General features: G+C 42.9%; 1 protein-coding gene across 5 annotated transcripts in view; it reads right to left on the reverse strand.

The window, feature by feature from the left end:
• Positions 1 to 23,557, reverse strand: part of KIF26B (kinesin family member 26B) — a 408,888-nt gene that overhangs the window by 267,355 nt on the left and 117,976 nt on the right. For all 5 annotated transcript variants that reach the window (XM_039530789.1, XM_039530788.1, XM_039530787.1 and 2 more), the window contains one exon: positions 18,405 to 18,938. In XM_039530789.1, coding sequence (XP_039386723.1) covers positions 18,405 to 18,938 — 534 coding nt within the window. The remainder of the gene's footprint in view (positions 1 to 18,404; positions 18,939 to 23,557) is intronic.

Genomic DNA, 23,557 nt, shown 5'->3' on the forward strand with positions numbered 1-23,557 from the left:
CCCTGCTAGCTTCAGTCTGTTGGCCTGGGCTGGGAGGCTCACTTCTGTGGGCTGTATAGACACACGCAGATTTCCCCCGCCCCCCAACCCCCCCATACCTTTTACATGGCACCTCATTGGCTTTTACTCTGTACCCTGTGTAGTCACTTACACTAGGGCAAATTGAATGCAAAGCAGGCGTAAAACGCTATCAGATCAGCATGATAGCCTTTTATGCCCATACTGCAGAATCAGCATAAGACATGGTCTTAGAAACACTCTTAGGAAGGAATCGTTCCTAACAGAGAGGTTAAGGTTTCCATGCCACTCTCCTCCTCCAGTACTATCAATCACACCTCAGTGAGACTGTTTCTAAGTTTCTTATTGATAGAAGCATGACAGTTCACTGAATAAAGGCAAAGGACATGATGCTGATCTCAGTTACTCCAGTGTGAATCCAGAGTAGCTCCATTGACTTCAGTAGGGTTACTCTGGATTCACACAAGTGCAATGAAGATCAGAATCTATTGCAAAGTGTATAGTACTAATAGCAGTAATTTCCTTTGGAGGAGACGTTCTTAGAGAAAATACACGTAGAAGAGGGCAGTTAATATATGTAGATAATTAAAAGTGTATTTCTGTTGACTCAATAGACCACATTCTGGTCTCAGTCTCAGTAGTGTAAATCTGGAGTAACTCTACTGATGCCAGTGGATTTACATTCGTGTAAGTGAGATCAGACACAAGACCAACACTTTTATGCATTATGGGTGACAATTAATCGGGAGCTGAAGGATTCTTCAAGCCCTCCACACCACTGAGGCCTTGGGGTGTATCAACCACACAGGGGAGACTCTAGACCAGGGGTAGTCAATAGGCAGACCGCAGGCCAAAATTGGAGTGCCAGATGCTTTTTGAAAGGACCGTGAAATCTTTTTATTTACCTATTATCATCATCATGTCTGTGCAAAAAGCATCTCTGGAGTCTGGACCTTGACCGTACCTTGACCAAGAAATTTGGACCTTGACAAGAAATAATTGACTATCCCTGCTCTAGACTTTGTGCCAGCTTGAAAACAGGCCAGCACATAGAGAGCAGACTGGGAGGCAAGCCATTGGGTCTCTACATGGATCCTGTGGCCTTCCCCCCATAAGAACAGATGAAGGGGAGAGATAAAGAAATAAATAGTTTGTAATGGAGAAGGGTGATTTTTCAGCAGTAGGTCATGGTATGTTCCCTAGGCGCAAACAAAGCAATTCACACTGGATGAAAATAATTTAGCATCTGCGGGAACTATTTTTGTGCTAAGAGCTGTGGTGGAAAATTAAGCTGGCCCTGATAGTCTAGGCTTTTACATGCTTGGTCTAGGCCTGCCTTGCAGCTAGCAGGCCCAAAACCTGAGCTAAGCTAAGTGTTGTGCTCCCTGACAGCGGCGGTCAAAGGTTAAGACACAGGGGGTAGGGGGGTGCAGAGGGAAGGTGGTGGAAAGCCCCCGAAACAAGAACAATTTGCAATGTGTGTGTGTGTACAGCTTATAAAATAGGATAACCACTTGTGTGAAGCAATTATCTAAAATGAATTTTTAGACTCCCTCCCCTATCCCAATTGTGTAATTGGCCCCATTGTGTAACTGTACCCTGTAAAGGACAATTGTGTAAGAAACACCCCATAAAAGGCAAGGTTATAACCACGGTGGAAAGTACCGAAAAAGACCTTAACTCAAATTGCACCCATAGCGGGCGAGGTTGCAAAAGAACACTGGAAAGTACCAAAAGACCCTACCTCTCTAATTCCTAATAAGGTCACTATTACCCAAGTATGTGTAACTCAATTCCTAATATGGACAATCATTACTTAACAGTGTGTAATTTGTTTGTGGTTTTAAGCTTTAAAAGCGCCTGTATGCTTTGCTTCGGGGGAGCAGTTCCAATAGCTGCTGCCCCCAACGCGTTGGTGTGTTATCAATAAATGGGCCTCAGGCTGAGTCTTTGACTAAAATGATGCGTGGGTGAATTTTTCCACAACAGAGCTAAAGCAGGGCAAATAGCAAGGAAGATGTACCCTGGATTAGGAAGCTTGTTAAAGAGATCTAAATTCAAGGATGCTAAATTCACAGACTTCATAGATCACAGCCTTAAAACTTCCATAGTCTTGTCTTTTCCCAAGGGCACAGTTTCAAGTGTTCTCCCCTGAAACAAAGCCGCTATTTCTGATCTCCTTGTTTTCAGAAAGTACAATAGCAGCATACAGTAAGCGATATTGTGTATAAACTCAGTTTAATTGAAAAAAAAAATCTGTCAAAAAGCAGGTTGTTTTTTCAGGAAACAGGAAAGAGAAAACACAAAATGGGCCACAGCCTGATTAATCTGATTTAGTGTATATTATTTGTTGGAAGGTCTTCTGTTTTCATAGTAAACATGCTTCCCAAGTGTTGTGGATCATTATTTCTCTTTCCATTTCACAGTCCAATCTAACAATGACTCTTTCCACTGATTACAAAAAATCTAAACAATGCCACCTATCCAATGGCAAACTGTTCCTGTTACCTACAGCTAAAGTAACAAAGGTTATTTTCCAAGCTCTTCCACAAATTGTGTGTATGAGACCATTGACAAATCAGTTCCCTTCTCCGTGCATGTTTCCCACATGTGTAAAATGGAAATAACAATATTCACGTACTTCATAGGTGTGAAGCAATATGCTTGAAGTTCTTTGGCAGGAAGGTGTTATAGAAGTGAGAGTATTGTTTTACTACAACAATTGTGGTAGGAGATTATTTTATGCCTCGCACTTTCCAATGATGTTTGTGTTTATTTTTTCCACTCTAATGTTAGATAGTCTAATCAAGAAAAGGTCTTGGGGCCATACTCTCTACTCGTGCAAGCAAATGTAATTTTATTGCTGTCACTGGTGTTGTGTTTCCTTGTACTAGCAGCAAATAGGGCCTTTGGCTTTTCATGGTACCATCTAAAGGGTACTCCGTGGAGTAGAAGACATTCCTGCACTCAAAGTGGCAATGCAAGTAACCGTTCATACAGAGACAAAATGATGGCAAGCATTTACACAGATATTCCACACTAAATCTTTTTCCTCATGAGTGGTATAAAAGATCCAAGAAGAAGAATATGGGGAGTGATAAAAATGGTCCTGAAATAAATGAATTAACAACAGCTTAATATTTGCTGTTTCCCACAACACAAACCTAAGTGAAGATTTAGCCAAACCAAGCCACCATATACTTTTTATTCCCTTTTACCAGTCTAATATGTACCACTGCTAGGACAACACATTATTATTTATAGTACCGTAGTGCCTAGAGGCCCCAGAGATAAGCACCTCATTATGCTAGGCCATACCGACATACAGACAGTTCTTGCCCCAAAGAGTTTGTATCCAAGTAGACAAGGCAGACTAAGGTAGGAAAGGAAACAGACTTGAAGTGACTCCCCAAGGTCACATAAGAGATAAGTGTCAAAGCTGGGGATACATCCCAGGTGTCCATCTCCGCCCATTCCATCTACAAATTTCTGTCTCATGATTCCTTTCACATAAATACTGGTTCAATCTCAGTCATCAGGCCAGGTGTCCGTCTCTCCTACTTTTATTTCAGCATGAACTGAAATTGATGAACTGGTCTAAAGCAATGCTTCCACATGCTCTAAAGTGCAATACAGCACTCAGGAGATAATCAGTGGCTGCTAACGTTGCTTCAAGGCATTTAGGATTATGAGGCTGAAGTCTCCTATGATGACTGACTAGATCACATAGTAATGAAATGGGCAACAAAAGAGGTCATTTAAAGGCATTTTTCCTGCCAGTTATTTTTTTCCAGAACCCTCATTTATCTTGAAACAATCTAATCTGCTGATTTAGCAACTAAACCTACCCAAAAAATGGCCAAATTTAGCACATACTGGGCATGATGCTTTTGAAACTCCTCAGTGACATTTGGAGGTAAAGAGTCCTCATGCTAAAAGTGCTCTATAAACCTGATTAATTTCAGCTGGTGATATTGTTTGGCCAACAGGACAGAAGAGGGGTTTGTTTTAATTCCTTCAGAGTTAAAAATCCTCCAGTTCTAGGGCTTGATTCAGCTCTGCTGAAGTTAATGAGAATCTTCTTGTTGACTTCAATGGGAGCTTGATCAGGATCTTAAACAATCACTGCTTAGGAATACACACTCCTCTTTATCCATGTGTGTAATGCCTATTCATATCTCTGCAGTGATGTGCCTGCATGGAGAAAAGAATACACCCTTTTGTAAACAAGGGTGCATCCCCCCCCATCCCCTGACACACTTCAGAAAGATCATGTGAAGTCCACAGAGTATTAAGAAAATTGTCTTAAAGTATATAATCAGATCCACACCAGATCAAAGAAGAGTTTCACTAGATCAGAGATACGGAGGGGCCCATGTTGTAACCAAGACAGAACTATCTTTATTAAATGCCTGCTTAATCTTATTTCTCATATATTAGTTTTATTTTGTGCCCAGAATGCAATTGTGTTTTGACACACACCCATGGGGACTGAACTACCATCCTCTTCCCGTGGCTTAAAGCTGGCCTACCTCCACTGAAGCCAATATAGTTACATTGGGATGAGTGGTTGATGGTATCTCACTACTATATTGTTTCTTCCAGTGTGCATTCTGCACTCTTTCTGGCAATTTCTGTGTTAAATGCATGTCCTTGTCCCTCTGCAGGACTGCATTGTGATGATTAAGGAAATGCATATGAATAAAACATACAGAGTCAGATTGTACCTTGCCTTGTCTGTGTGCATAAGTAGGTTGAGGAGTGCAAAGAGTCCCCCAATCTGGAAACACTGCCGGTGATAGACTCCTAGAAACAGCCAAGGGGAAAAGCCAGGCACTAGTGGGGCCCTGAGCCGCCGCCTCTTTAAATTGGTCAGTGGAGCAGCTGCCATGCTCCCCCTACATTCCCAAAGGCATTGTACCTAAGGCACAATGTAATGCTAGCGTCTGCTGGGGTGGTGCACTTCCAGACCAACCCTGTACCATCCAGTGACTTTACAGCCATGATCTGGCACACATTGGGGGGGATCTGAAAGGAAAAACATTAAGAGATGAATAGGTTAACAATGGTACTATCAAAATAGGCTATTACCAGAAGTCGTTCATTTCTTTGTCCTCCAGAAGCTAACAACTGTGAGAAAATGCTGGTACCTAAAACTGACTAATATTTAACTTTACAACTAAGGGCTTCCTCAGTTAAACCTGTTTAATCCTACTGTAAGGGTGTCACTGAGATCAGAATATGACCCTAAATCCTTTAAATAAGGATTGCACTTGCAAAGCTTGGGCCAAATTCTGCACTGACCTACATCCTGGGCAATTCACTGAAATCAGTGGAACAGCAAATTGTGTGTACAAAGGTGCAGAATTCAGCCCTTTATATTTTGTTTCAATATGTTAGTAGTTACACTTATACCTCTCCGGCCAAATTCTACCTTCGTTTACACCACTGCAACCCCGTTGCAGTCAATGGGCAGTATCTACCCTCTATTATTTTCTTTATTTTGTCTCTCTTACTAGCTACAAATTATGAAGGCAAATTCAGCCAATTTTTTATTATATATAAAATAAAACTTTCATTTTTAAATCTCACGCATTCAAAATGGAGCCATTCTAATGTTAAAAAAGAAGAATCCTTTGATTTAAATATTATTTAACCTTTGATTTGCAAACAAATGATTTGCTGCACTACCTGCAGAGTCTTCAAGGGACATTTTTAAGACTACAAACTGGACTGGAGACTTTTTTTATGCTTATGAAAATGAAGTCTCAGCTACATTAAAGGACTTGAATGATGGAAACTGGAATCCTCTCCCTTTCTGAGGCACAGTTACAGATGTTCATGCTGAGATTTCCTAGTGACCTTAAGCATGATAGGCAGAGACCAACCCCCTCAAAGGTTACAGGTCATTACCCTCTATTCTTCTTGTATCCTTGGAGCTCTCCTGAGTACAACCAATTACATGAGGTGGTTGTGAAAGGTGAAGCATGGTCTCATTCCCCCTCAGAACAGATTGCTGCATTTAAAATGGCTTCATTAGCTGGGAGTGGTGCTTCTTCACCCCTGGCCACATCAAACCCCCTCCTTGCTCTTCAGGAAATACACCCGGGGCAGGTCCAAAGTTCAGAAGCAGCTGGACAATTGGCCTTCTTCATTCATGCCTTTCATATTGTAGAGGCAGCTCTAACAGACATACTGAAATAGACCTATTCAGGTTAAGGGTCAGACTAGGGGTGTGTTGAAGGAAATATGTTCCCCTCACTCCATACTAAAGAGAAATTCCATTTACCCTGAGAACACACCAGATCCATTCCTTATTACCTCAGCTGTTCTCACATTTGGGATGACAAGATGCTAAGGGCCTGATCTTGACTTCATTTGCATCTGGTTCACATTGGTGTTAACACCATTGACTGCTGTACGTTTACTCTGGATTTACACTGGTGTAAAGTGAGAGGAGAATCTGGCTCTAAACATATTTTATCTGATAAAGAAACAAAAAGTTTCTCAACATACAGAAGATGAGGTCTCTATCAGCCTTTCACATTTGTTTTAATAAGAAATATAGTGCTGCCTACTACAAAGGAACAACGAGCCAAATTCTCTTCACTTCAATCCACTGATTTGAAAAGGAGTTATCCCAGCATGGAATTTGATACCACATTTCTAAAGGCCATTTCAAGAACACTTTATAAAAAAAGAAAAAAAAAGTTTTACATGCTAGCTCTCTGGAATCACATTACACAACAATATCAGCCATTAGTAACTTCCTCGTTACCTCCCACAAGCATATCATCCAAGCAAACATATTCATTACTATTATTTCATTTTGTCTGCATGGGAATATAATTCTTCACCTATAAAATCTTATATCTTTGGGACCAAAAGCTCTCTTGTATTCACACCCTACACACCACTGTAATAAGCTAATATGCCTTGTGAGGTATCATTGGAACACTAATAACTCACTGGTCAATAATATCCTGGTGACATATATGGAGCAACATTATATCTAAAGTTAAGAATTCCCCCTGTATGAAGCTATTAGCATATGTTCAAACCCAGACAGTTTCTGCCTAGGCAAAAAGTTGTTAAACAGGCTTATCCTAAACAAAGGAACGTGTGTTTACCTCAATTTACATAAAAGTAGTAAACAGGGCCAGCAAGACAGCAGGGAGAGGAGATGGCAGGAAAACAGAATAATTTGCATTTTAGCAAACACAAGTATGGGAAGAAAGAGCATGGAGCTTCCTTCACTACCAGATTCCATGTCCCCGCCTCACTGTTTGGATAAACTTTGCTTTGAGGGGTAACCTTCAGCAGAATCCATTTCAAAGCTTCACTGAACCATAAAAAAAAAATGGGGGGGGAGGGGAAAAAAACCCATGTTCTCTTTCATCTATGAAGACAAAGGCATCAGCACCTTTGGGCCTCTGGGAGAGATTCTGACCTTCCATCAGTCACCATCTTGCTGGAAGACACTGGTGAGAAAGAACATCTTAAAGCCTTGAACCAAAGCTTTGCTAGATTAAGCTTTAGACTTTTAGGTGTGTGTTCATTTTTATTTGCTTGCAACCATTTCCAACTCTCTCTCATATATCTGAATTTTTACTTAAAATCCTATCTGCTTTTGCTAATAAACTTGTTCTTTTTTTAATCTAAACCAATCAAGTGCTGTGTGCTTAACTGTTTGGTAACTCCAGTTAAAGTAACAAACTTAAATATTGATGCTTTACAGGGACATTAGATGTAAATATCTGAACTGTCCAGGAGAGGGCTGGTCAACTCTGCAAGTAGTAACCAAAGCTGGTAGAAGCCAGAGCATGAACTGGCGTGTGTGGCTGGCAAGCTGATGGGGTCAGAGGTGCAGCTATACGCAGACATTCAGGGTATGACCTGCATGCTGGAAGGCTGTGAGCACCCCGGTTGGGAGCTAGAGCAGCAAAACACTAAGAGACACCCAGAATTACAAGGCAGAGGGTGACAACTCCTTCTACAGAACTGAGCCTCGGGGGATGACATCTCAGGCTGTTGATCAGGTCAGTGAACAAGGTCTTTTTGAGGTGGGATTCTTGGGAAGGGAATTAGAGCTCCTCCTCTGAGAATGTTTTCACAAGGTCTCTGAGGATTTTCCCCTTCTGAGGCAATGTTGTGCCAAGGTTGAAGGGGCACTAGAGACCCTCAGGGACTGATGTGCAGGGAGTTCTCATAACCTGGCTCCAGAGCAGGGCAAAGAGGGCACTCCATCACTCGTAGTTGACTTTTTCCTCAAACCAGAACTACTAGCTACCCTACTAACCAACAACTAACTAAGATAACTAAATTAAGAAAAAAAATAACCTCAGCAATAGCCAAGATACACACAAAGCAGACATGCTAAACCAGGGGTAGGCAACCTATGGCATGTGTGCCAAAGGCAGCACGAGAGCTGATTTTCAGTGGCACTCACACTGTCCTGATCCTGGCCACCAGTCAGGGGCTTCTGCATTTTAATTTAACTTTAAATGAAGCTTCTTCAACATTTTTAAAAACCTTATTTACTTTACATACAACAATAGTTTAGTTATATATTATAGACATAGAAAGAAACCTTCTAAAAACGTTAAAATGTATTACTGGCATGCGAAATCTTAAATTAGAGTGAATAAATGAAGACTCGGCACACCACTTCTGAAAGGTTGCCGACCCCCGTGCTAAACCCTGTCTCAGGCTGAGGTGATTGAGAAGGAACTGAGGGCAATTCACTCATGCAGCCTGAGAGAGCCTCAGTGCGGGGCACCTGGATATCATTGGTGCATGCACTGGCCGAATGGACACTGCTAATGAAATTCATAGGCACCTGATGTGGAGCACCCATAGGGTGATTACTCAGAGAAGAAACACAGATTTTCTGTTGATCTAAGGGTAAATTAGATATCTGGGGGGATGGGGATAAGCTGCAAAATTCAGATTCTGAACACCTCCAAAGATTAGGAGTGTTCAATTCCAGGGTTTTGGTTGTGGCTCATCTCCCATTAATTGGCTGTCCAAGATATCCTTTAAACTGTAAGGCCCCAGTTCAGCAAAGCATTTAAGCATAATGTGCTGTATAGGGATGGATTTAAGCAAATGCTTGAAGTTAAGCACATGCTTAAATGCTTTGCTGAATTGGAGCCAAATTGTATACTATATGATGAAGTCTCTGAAAACAATGGCTGGTAAATGATGTTTTCAGTGACATTAGGTTCTGGTAATCAACATGCTGACAGCAGACACAGTAGGTCAGTTATTTATGAGGTACTTACAAGTCAAGTCAGGCATATTGGGTCTCACTCCCTACCATAACTCTGGCTAATTTTTCCTTCCCGTTACTCCCACTTCCTCCAACCGATACTTTTACCCAGCTACGATACTTTTACCCAGCTATGGCAGATAATCAGTGCAGGGACATTGTCACTATTATTCCATGACAGACTCACATCCAGACAAGTTTCCTAAGCTATGGAGCAGGGGAGGAAATCAAGACTCCAAATCCTCACTAATTGTGGTTTCATGGCTTTCACTAAATTACAGGATTATCTCACTCCGCTCAGAGCCCATAGATTTCTTTTTCACATCACAGCTGAGTCATGGGGCTCTCATACTCATAGGATAAGCCTCCTTAGCTCTTTTCAATCCATGGGATACCCTTTACCTCTCACTTCCCTTGGTCAGTGTAATATCATGAAGGAAAGAGTAATGATTCTAGGGGTCATTAAGCCATGCAGAAAAATGCCATGTGACATCAAATCACGCCAGAGTAATTGTAAAAAAAATTACAATTAGCATGGAATTCTGAACTTTCCCATTCTGATGGGATGAGTCAGGATACAATGAGTGCATTCGTTTGAAAAAAATTTCAAATATAATTAGCCAGTTATGGTAATACACAAGCTTGACTGATCATTTCATGGAAAGAAGGTCAGCTGATGACTTATGACCCCACTAACATCACTGTGTATCTAATTATCAGTTATCTGACGTAAAAAGGACATTGGTCTATTCAGAGGAAAGATGTTTCATATATAAGTGTGGAGGGTGGGGCTGGCAGGAGCTAGGATTAGATTAGGAAATTTTGTTTCAATGCTAATCAGCTTGTTCTTTTGGGTCCAGCAAGGGACAGTTGGCCACTTTGTGAAATCAAATTCTTGGTTTGTGTTTTCTATACTGGGATCATTGTCTAAAGATTTCCGTTAGTTTGTTAGCATCCAAATAAACTGAAACAACACACACACACACAGGATATTTGTCCAGCATATTCACTATCAGCCATTCGGTCGCAGGGGCTAACAAAGGTCTCTAACTCTTGCAAGAGAGCTTTACCACCCAAATGCAGGAGGCCTTTTAGATAACACAGGAACTGTACTGGTTTAAACATGAGTCATACAAAATGTCTAGACCAAAACCTGACTAGGTAAGGGGACGATTGTCTACTGCCTTAGGCACCCAAGCAAGGGTCCCTGCCTGATAGACCAGAGTCACAGCTCATGGGAGAGAGGAGCCACTCTTCCTCTGTGCAGCCACTACTCCTCCATGCAAGCAGATGGATTCAGGAGACCTGGATTCTATTCCCAGTCATGTGGTGTGACTATGGACAAGTAACTTAACCTCTCTGTGCCCGTTTCCCCTCCCACCTTTCGTCTCTCATCTGCCCCATGCTCTTTGGGGCAGGGATTGTCTCTTGCTCTGAGTTTATACAGCACCTAGTATAATAGAGTCTCTAGGTGTTACTGTAATACAAATAAAAATAAAGGGCCAGATCATCTGGTGTTGTATCACTGATTGATTTTGGCCATACAGCCAATGTACTGGAGGCCTCGGTGGAAGGACACAAATCTGGGGTAACAGGCTTCTAGGCTACCACCTTCCCTGCTGCTGGTGCAGAGGCCATGCCCTGGACACCCCATCCTATCTCCAGCATAGTACTTTGCTAATCCTTCTGCAAGAACAGCGATATCTTGAGAAGTGCGGTCACAGGGTGTGGTAGGCACTTCTCTTTTCCTTTGCTTGCTATGTTCATGCTTTGACAAAGCAGCGCTACCTCTGCAGTGTAAATATCATATTACATACACTTAAACACCTGTTAATCTGCAAATTGAATCAAAAGTATGATTTAGGTACCTCCTGTTATAGGCTTTAGAAGCAATTAAATTAGCCTAGCTCTGCCATAATGATCATTAACACTTCAGCCTTTTGCTGCTGTATGTGTTTATCACCAGCAGCAAGTGAAAGGGAAAGAAATTAGAGAGCAGAGACTTGAAAGAGCTTGAATCAACCGCCCAGATCTGAATACCCCCCACACAGTGTTTTGATCCAGGTTTGAACTTTATATCTTATGCCAAACTCTAGTCATTACCAATTTCTTGCAAAAAGCCTGTGCCTGAAAGAGTTAGTATGTTACAAGGCAGCCCTGACCAAAATCAACCCCAAACAAATCATTCATCACTGCAAAGCTCCAGAACTAACTTGCACTTTCATCGAGAACAGTGCGGTTATAAACACACATCACAGATAAAGAGGAAACACAAAGTATGTACTGTAAGCTTTCATGAATCGTACACAAACAAAGCCTTTGATAGCTCTCTGAATACACACTATATCATTATGCCCAGGGCTAGCAGGCTCTCTGTAGTCTAGGTTTTTGGTTTCAAAAGGGATGCTTTTTAGTGGACTAAGAGAAAGGGATACATCCCCCCCCTGCTCCCACTCAAATCTCTCCACTGGCTTTCTGTCCCTTTCCCGGTCAAGTCCAAGCTCCATGTCCCCAACATGAAGGAACTGAACATGTGGTGCTCATCCTGCCTACACCAGTCCTCATCTCCTGCTACAACCCTGAGCTTGTCTCTCTGCCTTTTTCCTCACTGCCCACCCCATGCCTGGAATAGCTTTCCTTCTCCAGTACAACATGCCACTTCACGCTCCTTTAAATTTCTCCAATTCTTTTGGCTTGTCTTTCTCACTAACCCTCCCTCTCTCTGACACACACTGCTCATTCAGTAACTACCAAATTCTTTTTTTAAAATAATCTAGAACAGTACAATACATGTGCCAATCTAAATAATGTAATCCAGGTTCTAGGACCCTACATAAAGATGGAGAATCCTTCTGCTGACTCAAGCTGGCAACCAGACAAGAAGGGAGATCCAGTTCAGGATATGAAAGCTTTGAGAACTCTCTTCAAAGCAGAGAGCAGCACTAGAAACCTCCAAGTTCAAGAGTAAGCTCCGGCAGGCCACTTATATTTGTTGTTGTTGTCGAAGTTAACGCTAAAGGAAACCCATGAAAGGGGTTTGTTTGGCCCCTACTCTGTCTGTTAGGAGAAGGGGGGATACAACCTGCTCACATGCCTTTCCCCCATTCCTTTTTCTTTACGTTTGGCTTGGGTTGTCAAGTCTTTGGAGGTGAGACCTTGCCTTGTGTCTGCGTGTAAAGTTATTGCACTTGTGAAGTCATAGCAATGTAATAATGTACTAATTAATAATAAATACACCAGTAGCAATTACTCCCAAGGTTAAGATTGGACAAATGCTTGGTGATGGGATAGCTGAAACAGTTGATCAGTAGCTTTTCACCTATGGAGACTTTAGTTGAGGGTTTGGCCTAGCTTTTAAGTGGTTTCATTTTAGGGTTAATTTGTGTAGCACACCAATTGATCACATGAGCCGTGACCTGCTCAAGGGGCTCAGATTTGGAACAGCAAGGGATGTTGCAGGTCAGAACCCAGGAGAGCTGTCAGAGTGACTAATATGAGGAGAAGCTTGTGCAATGCTAATCCACACAATGCCTTTCACACAAATTTTACAAGGATTAAACCCATCCAGTTTTAGATTGAACTGAAATCTATTTTTCTCCCTCACCTCTCCCAGATAGACGTTTGAATTCTTTGAGAGTGAATGAATCCTCCACCCAAAACTGGGTTTCAGAGGGAGTTTTGTGGGAGTATGCCCTAAAACTAAAGAGAGGCAAGAATTGTGATTTCCATTCTGTGAGAAAATTCCAACATTTAAAAAAAAAATAGTTGTTCCAATTTGGAATGAAAAGCCAAATTTAAAAATATCCCACCAAACAACATTTTGATTCAGGACCATCAAAACATTTTATTTAGATAGTGTTTCATTTAGATAGCTGTCGCAATTCATTTCATTTTGACTTTTATACAAGTCAAAATGAAATTAATCAAACCACTATTGATATGAAATGTTTCAACTTTTTCCTCACCAACAGTTTGGTTTCTAATATACATGTTCCCATAAAAATGTTTGAATTTTGATGAAACTTTTTTTAAAACTTTTTCATGGAAAAATTTTTGACCAGCTCTACTTAAGACCCAGACATATGGAAGGGTTCACAAGTGCAGATCCAAAAGAGAAAAAGGATTTGGAACCACTGAACTAGGGAGCGTCCCCAACCAAAAACCTTGAGAATAATGGTCCAGGCTCTCATGCTTAAACTAAAAACAGAAGTTCTAATTGCTAATGACTCAGATTTTAGTGGATTCTTTAATGTGGCCCAACAGTGTCATTTTTAGAGATACATTAACTAACAGCTTTACATAGATAATGAATAATGAAATTTCCATACAGTTGCTGACAATTTAATTGTGACACTTTCTTGATAAAATTGTTGCTCTGCCTAATTTTTATAAAAACACTGCGACTTTGGGATTCTTAACAAAATGAACAGTCATATACTTACAGCTGTAAAGTTTTCCCACTCATTGTAAATGATAACATGGCAATCAATGAACAATAGAAATGTACTGATTAGGGTGGTATCCTGTAAGGTGTATCATCATCATCAAATGGCCAAATCCTGAGGTCCTTGCTCAGGCAAATTCCCTTTGACATCAGCTAGTGTTCCCCTGTGTAAGGAATGAGTATAAACTCAGGGTGAAATTCACCCATATGCAAAGGGCCCACAGAAAATCTTTACCCCATTGAAGACACAACTAAGCACTTGTGGTGCATATACATTGTGCTGATACTCTGCACAGGGGAGAATTTTACACTGAGTGTGACCTTCAGGATCTGGCTCAAATCCAATTTGGATTTGGCCATTATTAGTTTCTTAATTGTATGCATAAAACACTGAATAGAAGAAACTTGTGGGGAATATAATTTTTGCCCCTGATCAAAACACCCTATTACCTGTTTACTAAGACGTCACATAGAAAAAAGAAAAAACTGTTGAACTAAAATTTGGTCTTCTCCCCGTCCCTCCCCTCCTTTTTTGGGGGGGCGGGGGTGGGGTACACAAGTCTCTTGTCTGAAGACTGGAAATTGAACTGAGTCATCAAGTTTTAACCTGTGATTTGGATTCAGCCCACTACAGAATCATGGGTCAGCTGTTAAATAGCAATTCAGAGCTAGAAAAGTTGTTTTTTAGCCTATGAACATACAGTAAGTTATTAAAGCGGGGAGCTTTTGAATTCACACCTATTTTACACACTTTCAGATAGTAATTTTTGACGTATTCTGTGAAAATATTGGAAACACTCTCCCCCCCTTCCCCCGCACGCTGCTTCAGAAGCACATACCTAGGAAAAAATCACAGGTCATTTCATTCTCATTGTTCTCAACATGAACAAAGCAGTGCTGTCATTCATTCCCTGTATCCTACACAGGGCTCTGGGTTTAGGCAGAGACTGGAAATGATTTTCCACCAGGAAGGTTGAAGAACGCTCTTGGAAGTACTGTAACTAGGATATTTCCTAGTATGTGAAATTGCCTTGAGGGCACAGAATGGTATGGCTTATGAGCCAGGGTTTCCCCTTTTTGGAGAGGTGTTAGTAGGAAAAATAAGGTCAATTTTCAAAGCACTCAACTGTTTCTGGCAGGTTGTCTAGACTATCTGACTAAAGCTAATTTATAATGGGGAGATGCCCACACCAGGAGCCATTAAGTCTAGCCAGTCCCACAGCTCTTGTCCCTGGGCATCAGTTTGACAAAATTATGACATAGGAAGGCACTGAACCGCTGCTGGAAACATAATGCTCTTTATCCCAAGGAGACTTTTGTCTGGTTCTGTTAGCTATTGCATAGTGAGGGTGTTTCATTATTAGGTGCAGGAGAAATATTCAATACAAGGAAATATTCTCAGGCAAGGGGCTAGAGCAATTTTTTTCCACTTTCTCTTCAGGCCAGGAAAATTAGGTTCATTGTCAGGGTTCTAACTGAGCTGGGAAAACTGATATGGTCTCCTAGCACTTTTCCCAGCAGGATATTCTCGCTTTCTACCGACCAATGAATATTTTTATATAAGAAATTTATTATATAAAATAAAAGAAATTGGAAAGACAGATCTAAAGCTGTGCTGATAATCTGAGATCATGTGTAACATAACATATTCAACAGATTTTATCTGTTTTCTGTACAAAGAATGTACACAGGCAGAACACAAAATTCTCACATTTATTCATCATTCAGAATTACTCATGAATTTAATCCCAAAATTATTCTGCTGAAGGAAATAAACAGTCAGAGGCAAATATTCAAACTTTGAAATCCATGCTTTTTTATAATTAAATGACACGGGCTGCCATTTCTGTTCCTTATTACCATAACTAACCAATACTGACAGAATTTTAATTTTTGAATATGACAACTGAATACAGAATTTAAAATTCATGATTAGCAATGACTGCCCACCAGTGCCCAGATTTGTTAGTCTCCTGGGCTCACTACAAAGCCCATCTTTATTCTCTTTTGCAAATCTGTCGAGAAGGGGCTGGGCTGAGGTGGACTGATCATCATGCAGTCCTTTTGCATTACGTTGTGATTTAACCGTATTGAATAGCTATGGACATCACAAGATCAGCATCGATAGTTACATTTTAGACAATTGCAGAGCCAAGGTTTGCAACCACAGGACGATGGACTGGAAAGTAAGCCTGCCCCACACAGGGGCGGCTCTAGAAATTCTGCCACCTCAAGCAGGGCGGCGCAGCGCGCCGCCCTTACCCGGTCCCGCGGCTGGGGCAGAAGTGCCTGCGGACGGTCCCACGGCTCCGGTGGAGCATCCGCAGGCATGCCTGCGGGACCTCCGTCCGAGCCGCGGGACCAGCGCACCCGCCGCAGTCATGCCTGCGGGAGCTCAAGCGGAGCCGCGGGAAGAGGGGACCTTCCGCAGTCATGCCTGCGGCAGGTCCGCTCGTCCCGGGGCTCTGGTGGACCTCCCGCAGGCATGACTGCAGAAGGTCCGCCGGAGCCAAATGCCGCCCCACGCGCCTGCTTGGCACGCTGGGGTCTGGAGCCGGCCCTGGCCCCACAGAGGTGGCTCCTGTCCCAGGGGCTAGGCCTGGCATTGCAACCTGGTACACGGGGTCATAGTTCCATTCAGGTTTGCCCCAGCCACTTTTCCGTCATGACAGAGGATCAGCTGGACCATATCTGAGTGATTAGTGTTGTGACCTGGCACATGGGGTTGCAGCGCCATTCAGGTTTGGCCCGGCACCCCTCTGGAAAGTTGGGATGCCAGGCCAAATTTCAGAGAGTAGTGTGCATCATGTTGCAAAGCCCAGAGCAGGAAGCTGGGCCCAGTCTATGCCAGGTGAGTGCAGGGCAGGCTCACTCTCTAGCCCTGTGTGAAAATTCATGGCAAACATCTCCTTTCATTGATTGCACAAAATGCTTGAAAAGATTCCACACATACCCTATTAGCCCTGCCATTGACTTTAGACATTTGAAGAAATAAAATCAAATATTTAAGCTTTCAGATTTAAAATATGATGGATTGGCACCAGCCATGGGGCTGCCTGTGATTAACCTGACTGCAGCAGACCAGTAATAACCCCGTGGAGCTCTTAGACTCCTCGAATAAACTTGTACAGTGTGGTCATGGACAGAGGTCCATAAGTGTACTCAGGGGGCCAGGTTTATATAATTTTTGGTGGTATCCAGAACAGGTCCAAGCAGAGCCTGTGGGGGGGGGACACGTAGCGCTTCAGGGGGCGCAGGGTCCAGGGCGGCCTGAGATGTTTGGGGAGGGCCTGGCGCCAGCAGCAGCAAGTGACCTGGCCCCAGCCTCAGCCTGTCCAACCCTGCCGGCTCCCAGTGTTACTTGGGGGAGGGGGCTGAAGCCGGAAAAAGGCGGGGCAGGGACTTGGGGGAAGGGGTGGAACAGGGATGGGCTGGGGCCAAGTCGCTCACTGCTGCTGGTACCAGGCTCCCCGCTAATCCCCCAGGCCGCCCTGGAACCAGAGTCGTCCTGTCCATGGGACGGGTCAGGACAACCACCCTGGACCCCACGTTTCAGGGGGACGCAGGGTCCAGGGCAGCCTGGAGGATTAGCAAGGGGTCTTGGCGCCGACAGCAGCGAGTGACCCGACCCCGGCCCACTCCTGCCTTGCCCCGATTCTACCTCTTCCCCCAAGCTGCCGCCCCCACCTCTTTTCAGCTTCTGCCCCCTCCCCTGAGCAACGCTGGGAGCCAGCGGGGCTGGGCAGAGCGGAGTAGGGCAGGCTGGGGCTGGGTCGCTCCCTGATGCCAGCGCCAGGCCCTCTGCTAGCTGCCCCAGACCCCAGAAGTGCGGGGCCCCCAAAGCACAGTAAGCCCAAACATTGGTGGAGCCAGGCCCACATTCCTAAATGTTGGTGGAGCATGGGCACCACAGGCCCATAACTCTATGCCTATGAGTGTACTGTTGTTGTTCACAGTACTAAAGCTCAACCATCCAAATGCTCATAGAAAATGAAGGCAAAAAGTTGGGAACACAATCAAATTGAAATTACTTTTCCTATTCAAACAATAATTCACAATTTTGTATCCACTCTTTGCTCAGGTCAAGTTTTTTCTTAGATCAAACTGCATAGTCCATGTCACATACTGACATTTCCAGATGTGATTCAGGAAACTGTAAAGTCACATATATTTTCCAGCTAAAATAATTAAATACACTCTTATTTTTTGACCCAACCCTTTTCTATGTGTGATAAAACTGATGTCTCAGTGTTCCTCTTTCACTTATTTTTTCTTACCACAACAGTAACTACTCTCATAGCTGATAAGTATTAAAATAGAGGGATTTACCCTGCAAATACTTATTACTGAGCACAGGGCCAGATTTTCAGACGTATTTAGGGGCCTAAACATGGAGATAGGCGCCTAGTAAAATTCCAAAAGAGGGGAGTTCGGCATCTCATGGGATTTTCAAAAGCATCCAAGCAGATTAGGTGCCTAGCTGCATCTTCAGTTGTTGTGGAAAATCTGGCTCGTAGTGCTTAATACCATGCATACTCAATGAGAACACCCACATTTTTAAAGCAGAAGTACATTTTTGTAGGGTCGGTCCCACAGTGTGAGTCTGGGAAAGAGATGTTAGTATGATGAAGATTATTGAAGTGTTTAAATAAACATTTTTAAGCCACTTACCTGGTACGGATACAGGGTGACCCCATTTGTTCTCGACAAGGACCAGGTGCCGTCAAGGTACTGATGAGCCTGGATAGCTACAGAGTTTAGGATGTTGCCATTGCTGGGGCTGGTAGCCATTTGTAGGCTGACCTTGGCCTGGTGTCCAGGGGAACCATTTTTCTTCTCCAACCCATTGATGATCCCCAGGCTGTTGGGCTTCCCACTGTGCTTGTTGGCCACAAAGCCGGTGTAATTAGCAGTAGTGTAGGAAGTGGGCATGTATGCCCAGTCTCTGGGCTGCAAGCTGCCCATATGTCGGGAGCCCACTAAGGTGGGAATATTGGAGAGGGGTGGGGGAGAGCCTGGTGAGGCATCATACTGTTCGGTGTTGGCAGCCTGCTCAAGTGTCAGCACCATCTGAATGGCCTCCTGCTTCAGCTGGTTCAGGTGGGTGGCACAAACATCGCATCTGTTGTCCCTCTCGTTCCATGCCTTCCGAATGGTGTTGGGAACTTGGAGTTTGTCATGGATCACCGAAGAGAAAGCTGGGTCCTGAAAGCCAAGCAGAGGGAGGAGGAATGTTTAACCAGGATCATTGCAGTGAAACATTTCTGCTGAGGACTGTGCATTTCAAAAGGCAATTTATGAGATAAGCTTAAAAAGCAAACAAAGGCCATTTGACACAGTGAACATATGCCAGCAGCAGAGTTAAACAAAAATTAGAAACTAGGACGTGTTCAGGAGGAACCTTCCCTTTTACTTCAAATGCAGAGAAATAGCAAATGTATTTAAATATTCTTTATTCCATCGCACGCCTCAGTGCATGGCAGAGAGAATGAATTAACCTGCTCTACCCCACTGCTGGCTTGAATGAAATCTGCTCTCAGTTACACAGGTGACATAGAGCCTAACTCCACTGAAGTCAAAGGGCTGATAAGGTTCACAGTCTATCCAGAGGTCAGTATTTGGTCTTTGACAGCTAAAAGAGCTGGGTGAAAAACCAGGAAAACAGTTTCACAATTTTTTAATTTTTTTTTTTTAACAAAACTCAAGAGATGCAAACCAAGGCAGGCTAGTATCCACACAGTGGGAAAGGAGGAGTGGAGAGTATAAGGCATGGAGGGAAGGGTTCATAAGTGGGAGGGTCTATATAATAAAGACAGATCGTAATTAATATCTCAAGCATTTTATTTTCTCTGTTTAACTACCGTGAAGAGCTCCTCAGCATGCAGTGATTAATTGATTCATAAATCACGGTGCCTTTTTATGCACAGCAGCAAAAAGAGCAGTTCTAGCAGCAGAAGCCCAAGAGAGTCATATAAACTGATGGGGAAACAACAGGGGGCTGAGATCTGATCAAGCCTCAGGCTGGTCACTTCTATTCAGTGCACAAGGGGGTCAGAGCATCAAAGTGTGTCAGAAGACAAGAGTTGTGTTGTACAGCAGCTCCCTGCTCGTCACACTGCCGTGAAGAATCAGAGGAAAATGGGGAAGCCCAGTTGTCAAATTTTATTTTCCATCCCACAGAATGCCCACCATAGCTATGGCTGCAGAGCAAGTAAACTAGCTTATCCATTTCAACAGCAATATAGGAGCTTTTCACCCTCTTCATTTACATCCAGGTAATGCAGAAAGGGAAACTTAACTTTCACCACAGTGCTTGAGAAAAGCTCTCTATGTAGCAAGATTAAGATCTCGGTCTTATTTCTAATTTGCTTGATATGCATCAGGGAAACACCCTGACAGTTCTACCTTCCTCTAGCTAGTGCCACAGAGCTAGTTATTGTTCTATGAAAGTTAACCACTCCTTAAGGCAATTGGGCTGGAACCCAGAGTAATTACATACAGTGCTCAGATCCAGCAGCAGTACAGCATGGAAATTCCTGGACACTATAATAAGTATTCCAAGAAAATACTGTTCGGTCATTTCTAAAGTAAGCAAGTGTCAGAAAGATATAAATAATATTAAAGTAGCACAGTGGCTTTAAGAGATACTGAGTGTCAATGACTTCAGCTTCATCTCAGTGTTAAAACAAACATCAGATCATTCTGACATAATAAACAGAGTGAGAAAGGAAGATCTTTCCTCTTCCTGAGGAGAAACTAGGAAGATGGGCTTAACTTTGGATTTTTGATCCTGATATATGGTCTTGCCATTCTGACAAGAGTCCATTGGATAGCTCTGCATTGGTTTCAGGACGCGAAATATAAAAAACATAATATAACACAAACAAAAGACATACGGGTGCTAGAAAAATGTGTCACTAGGCAAACTAATACCCCCAAACATTAATCAGATTTGGGTGGACTAAAGTCTGTTCTCATAACGTGATCTCTAAATGGATGCTGGCTTCAAAATATTAGTCTTGACTAATTTTTGTTCTTCTGCATTGGCAGACCTGTTGCAATGTTGTGCCAGGAAAGGAAAGTCTGACTGGGACGATGGACCCTATACTGCCTCTGACGTGGAGGACGTTAAAACTCCATTCTCAGTGAGACACCCAGGCAAACACTTAAGATTGCAGGGAAACAGCCGTACGACAACTGTGGCTTCAGCATTCCATCAGCAAGTAATCTCAGGAGTTCGTTGGGGGAATGCTGGTTATTTTAATAAGCAGCAAGTAACTGGTCCCATCGGTGTGTATTAACTAGAGATGGATGAACCTCAAAAGAAGTTCATGTTCACTGCAAGAAGCGTCAGGAGCCTGAAACGCTATCCAGATCATCAGAACTGTTGGGGTCTGCAAAACAGCACTAAATCTCATGACAGCAGGTTTGCTTGAGAGTTTTCAGTTAGGGCTAAAAATACCGGGGTGTTTTGGCACTTGTTCCCAGTCCTGGCTGGAACACAGGAGTTCAGAGCTCCAAAACTGAAATATAACAAAAAAGATTCACCATTCCTTTTTTTGAATCACAAAAAAGACTTTGTTTGAGTTCGGGGCAAAGGTTCAGGATGGCTTTTGTTGCAGCAAAATTGGTTCACCCATCCCCAGTATAAACAGCATTGTAATGTGGGGACCTAGTTGACACTAAACAGGCAAAGAAGCTTAAGGAGTCTGAAGGCATCAGGAAATCGGTCACAATGAAAACTGAAATTCAAGTGAGTAAACTCATAACAGCTAGGCAAGTGGTGATCTAAACTGTGCACATCATCAGCTTACAGAATATATGCTCTTATTACTGTTACCTTCCGCTCCTTTGTCCCAGCCTGTTTGTGTTACACGATACCTGTTATTTGTATTATATTGATGCCTTGAGGACCCAACTGAGCCCATAACCCACCATCCAAATTGACAAGACAAAACAGAGTGGGGTAAAGTAAGGATTATTATCCTCATTTTACACATGAGAAATTGAGGCAGAGAGAGATTAAAATTTGTCCAAAGCGATTGCAGAGCCAGGATTCTGAAACCCCTGGCCAGTGAATTGTAAGCTTTTTTTGTACAACACCTAGCACGACGGCACCCTGGTCCCTGACCAAAGCCACTGAGTACTGAAGTGATACTAATATGTCTGCGTTCGCTGTGCTAACCCATCATCCACACGCTCAGTACTCTATATTTATGTGCACCTGCATCCCCTATGATCTCTTCGTTAGGGCACACACTTGTTGTGGCTTTACTTGAACACACTGCATTGGCAATATTAAATACTCACACAGTACAATGTGGGTGTATGTCTGCCCTGGTTGCAGGAAGACTTTCCTGTTCGCTTTGAATCTTGAGGATCAGGAAAAGTACTTTCCTTTTATGTTTCAGACTCTCGCTTAAGGGACCCCCCTCCTCCCCACATTCTGAGCAGTTGAGCAATACCTGAAGCTTTGACTCCTGGACTCACTCCACATGAGAACATTCCTGTTTTCTAGCTGACATCACCATAGCTATCTCATCACAGAAAGAAAGGGAGACACAGCTGTGGTCATTCCCCATTAGCAAAGCATGCTGCTTACCTCTAAAAAGCTGATTGGGACAAACTATAGTACTTACACAGGCTAGCTACACCACTCTAGGCGAAACTTCAATCTCATCACTAAAATGGCAGCTCAAAGCCAGAAAAAAAAAAAATCATGGCTTCCTCCCAACTGGGTTGGTGCACATCTCCCTGATCTTATAAAAGGGAACTTAAAGGATAGATTTCAACATTAAGTATGCCCAGTTGCACACCTATATTTGCTTGGAGCTCAGATGCTACAGGGGTGAGGGTCATGCAAATAAGGAGAGAATGATGGGCACAAATCAGATATTTGCACATGCACATGCCCAATTAGGTACCTATTAGACCATAGGTACGTGGAAATACCTGCTATGCATACCAGATTTTTGCACACATATGAAAAGTATGTGCGTGACTGTGCACATCTAACTTTGAAACGCTGTCCCTAATTGTAATACTTCTGTAGTTATTCCTTAGGTTCAGCCAGTTATGGTTTTAATCTTGTCTCGGTCTCTACTGAAGAAGACTCCATTCTCCAATGGACCTAGTGTCTCTTTTATCCAGTTGTATTCATTGACACTAATTTATAGACGATGCTATTAGCCTGTCAGAAAGAGTGGTGAAGAAGAATTAAGAGTCAGTGAGGCAGCTGGATGGTGGGGGCTATCTCCTGCTTGAAGTCACTCACAAAGTCCCACACAGAGCTTCTATTTTTAAAAAGGTACAAGCAGCAATGGCTGCTGGTATGTGATCAATCATACAAGGTGATGGATGAGGGGAAGGAGAACAAAGATCAAGGGATACACAAGTCTGTCCTGGAAGAAGTGTGGTTTCCAGACTCTCTCCTCCCAGCAGGGGGTAAGAACTTATTAAGAAACGTTGATGGGGAGGGAGGCCCTTTCCCTGATAAAAAAACCACATGGTTTTCACCATTGTATAAATACACTCCAAGCACCGTCCCTCTAGCCAAGTGACTGGTTTCTGTTTAAGAAGTAAACTCCTTTGCTCTCTTTTCTTGTGTGAAGGTAAATGCAGTGTGTTTTTCCTTCGACTAAAAAGTACCTACAAATTCACATTACTGACACATCTGGGATACAGGGCTGGCCTTACCATGAGGTGAACTGAGGTGGCCGCCTCAGGTGCCAGACTGTAGGGGGGCGCCACTAGGACCCAGAGTATAGAAAATTGTGTCTGCTGCTGGTGTATATGTATTCTCTCTGCTCTATATGCACAGAGAT

Source organism: Mauremys reevesii, linkage group 3 (assembly GCF_016161935.1).
Source record: "Mauremys reevesii isolate NIE-2019 linkage group 3, ASM1616193v1, whole genome shotgun sequence".
Classification (NCBI taxonomy): Eukaryota; Metazoa; Chordata; order Testudines; family Geoemydidae; genus Mauremys; species Mauremys reevesii.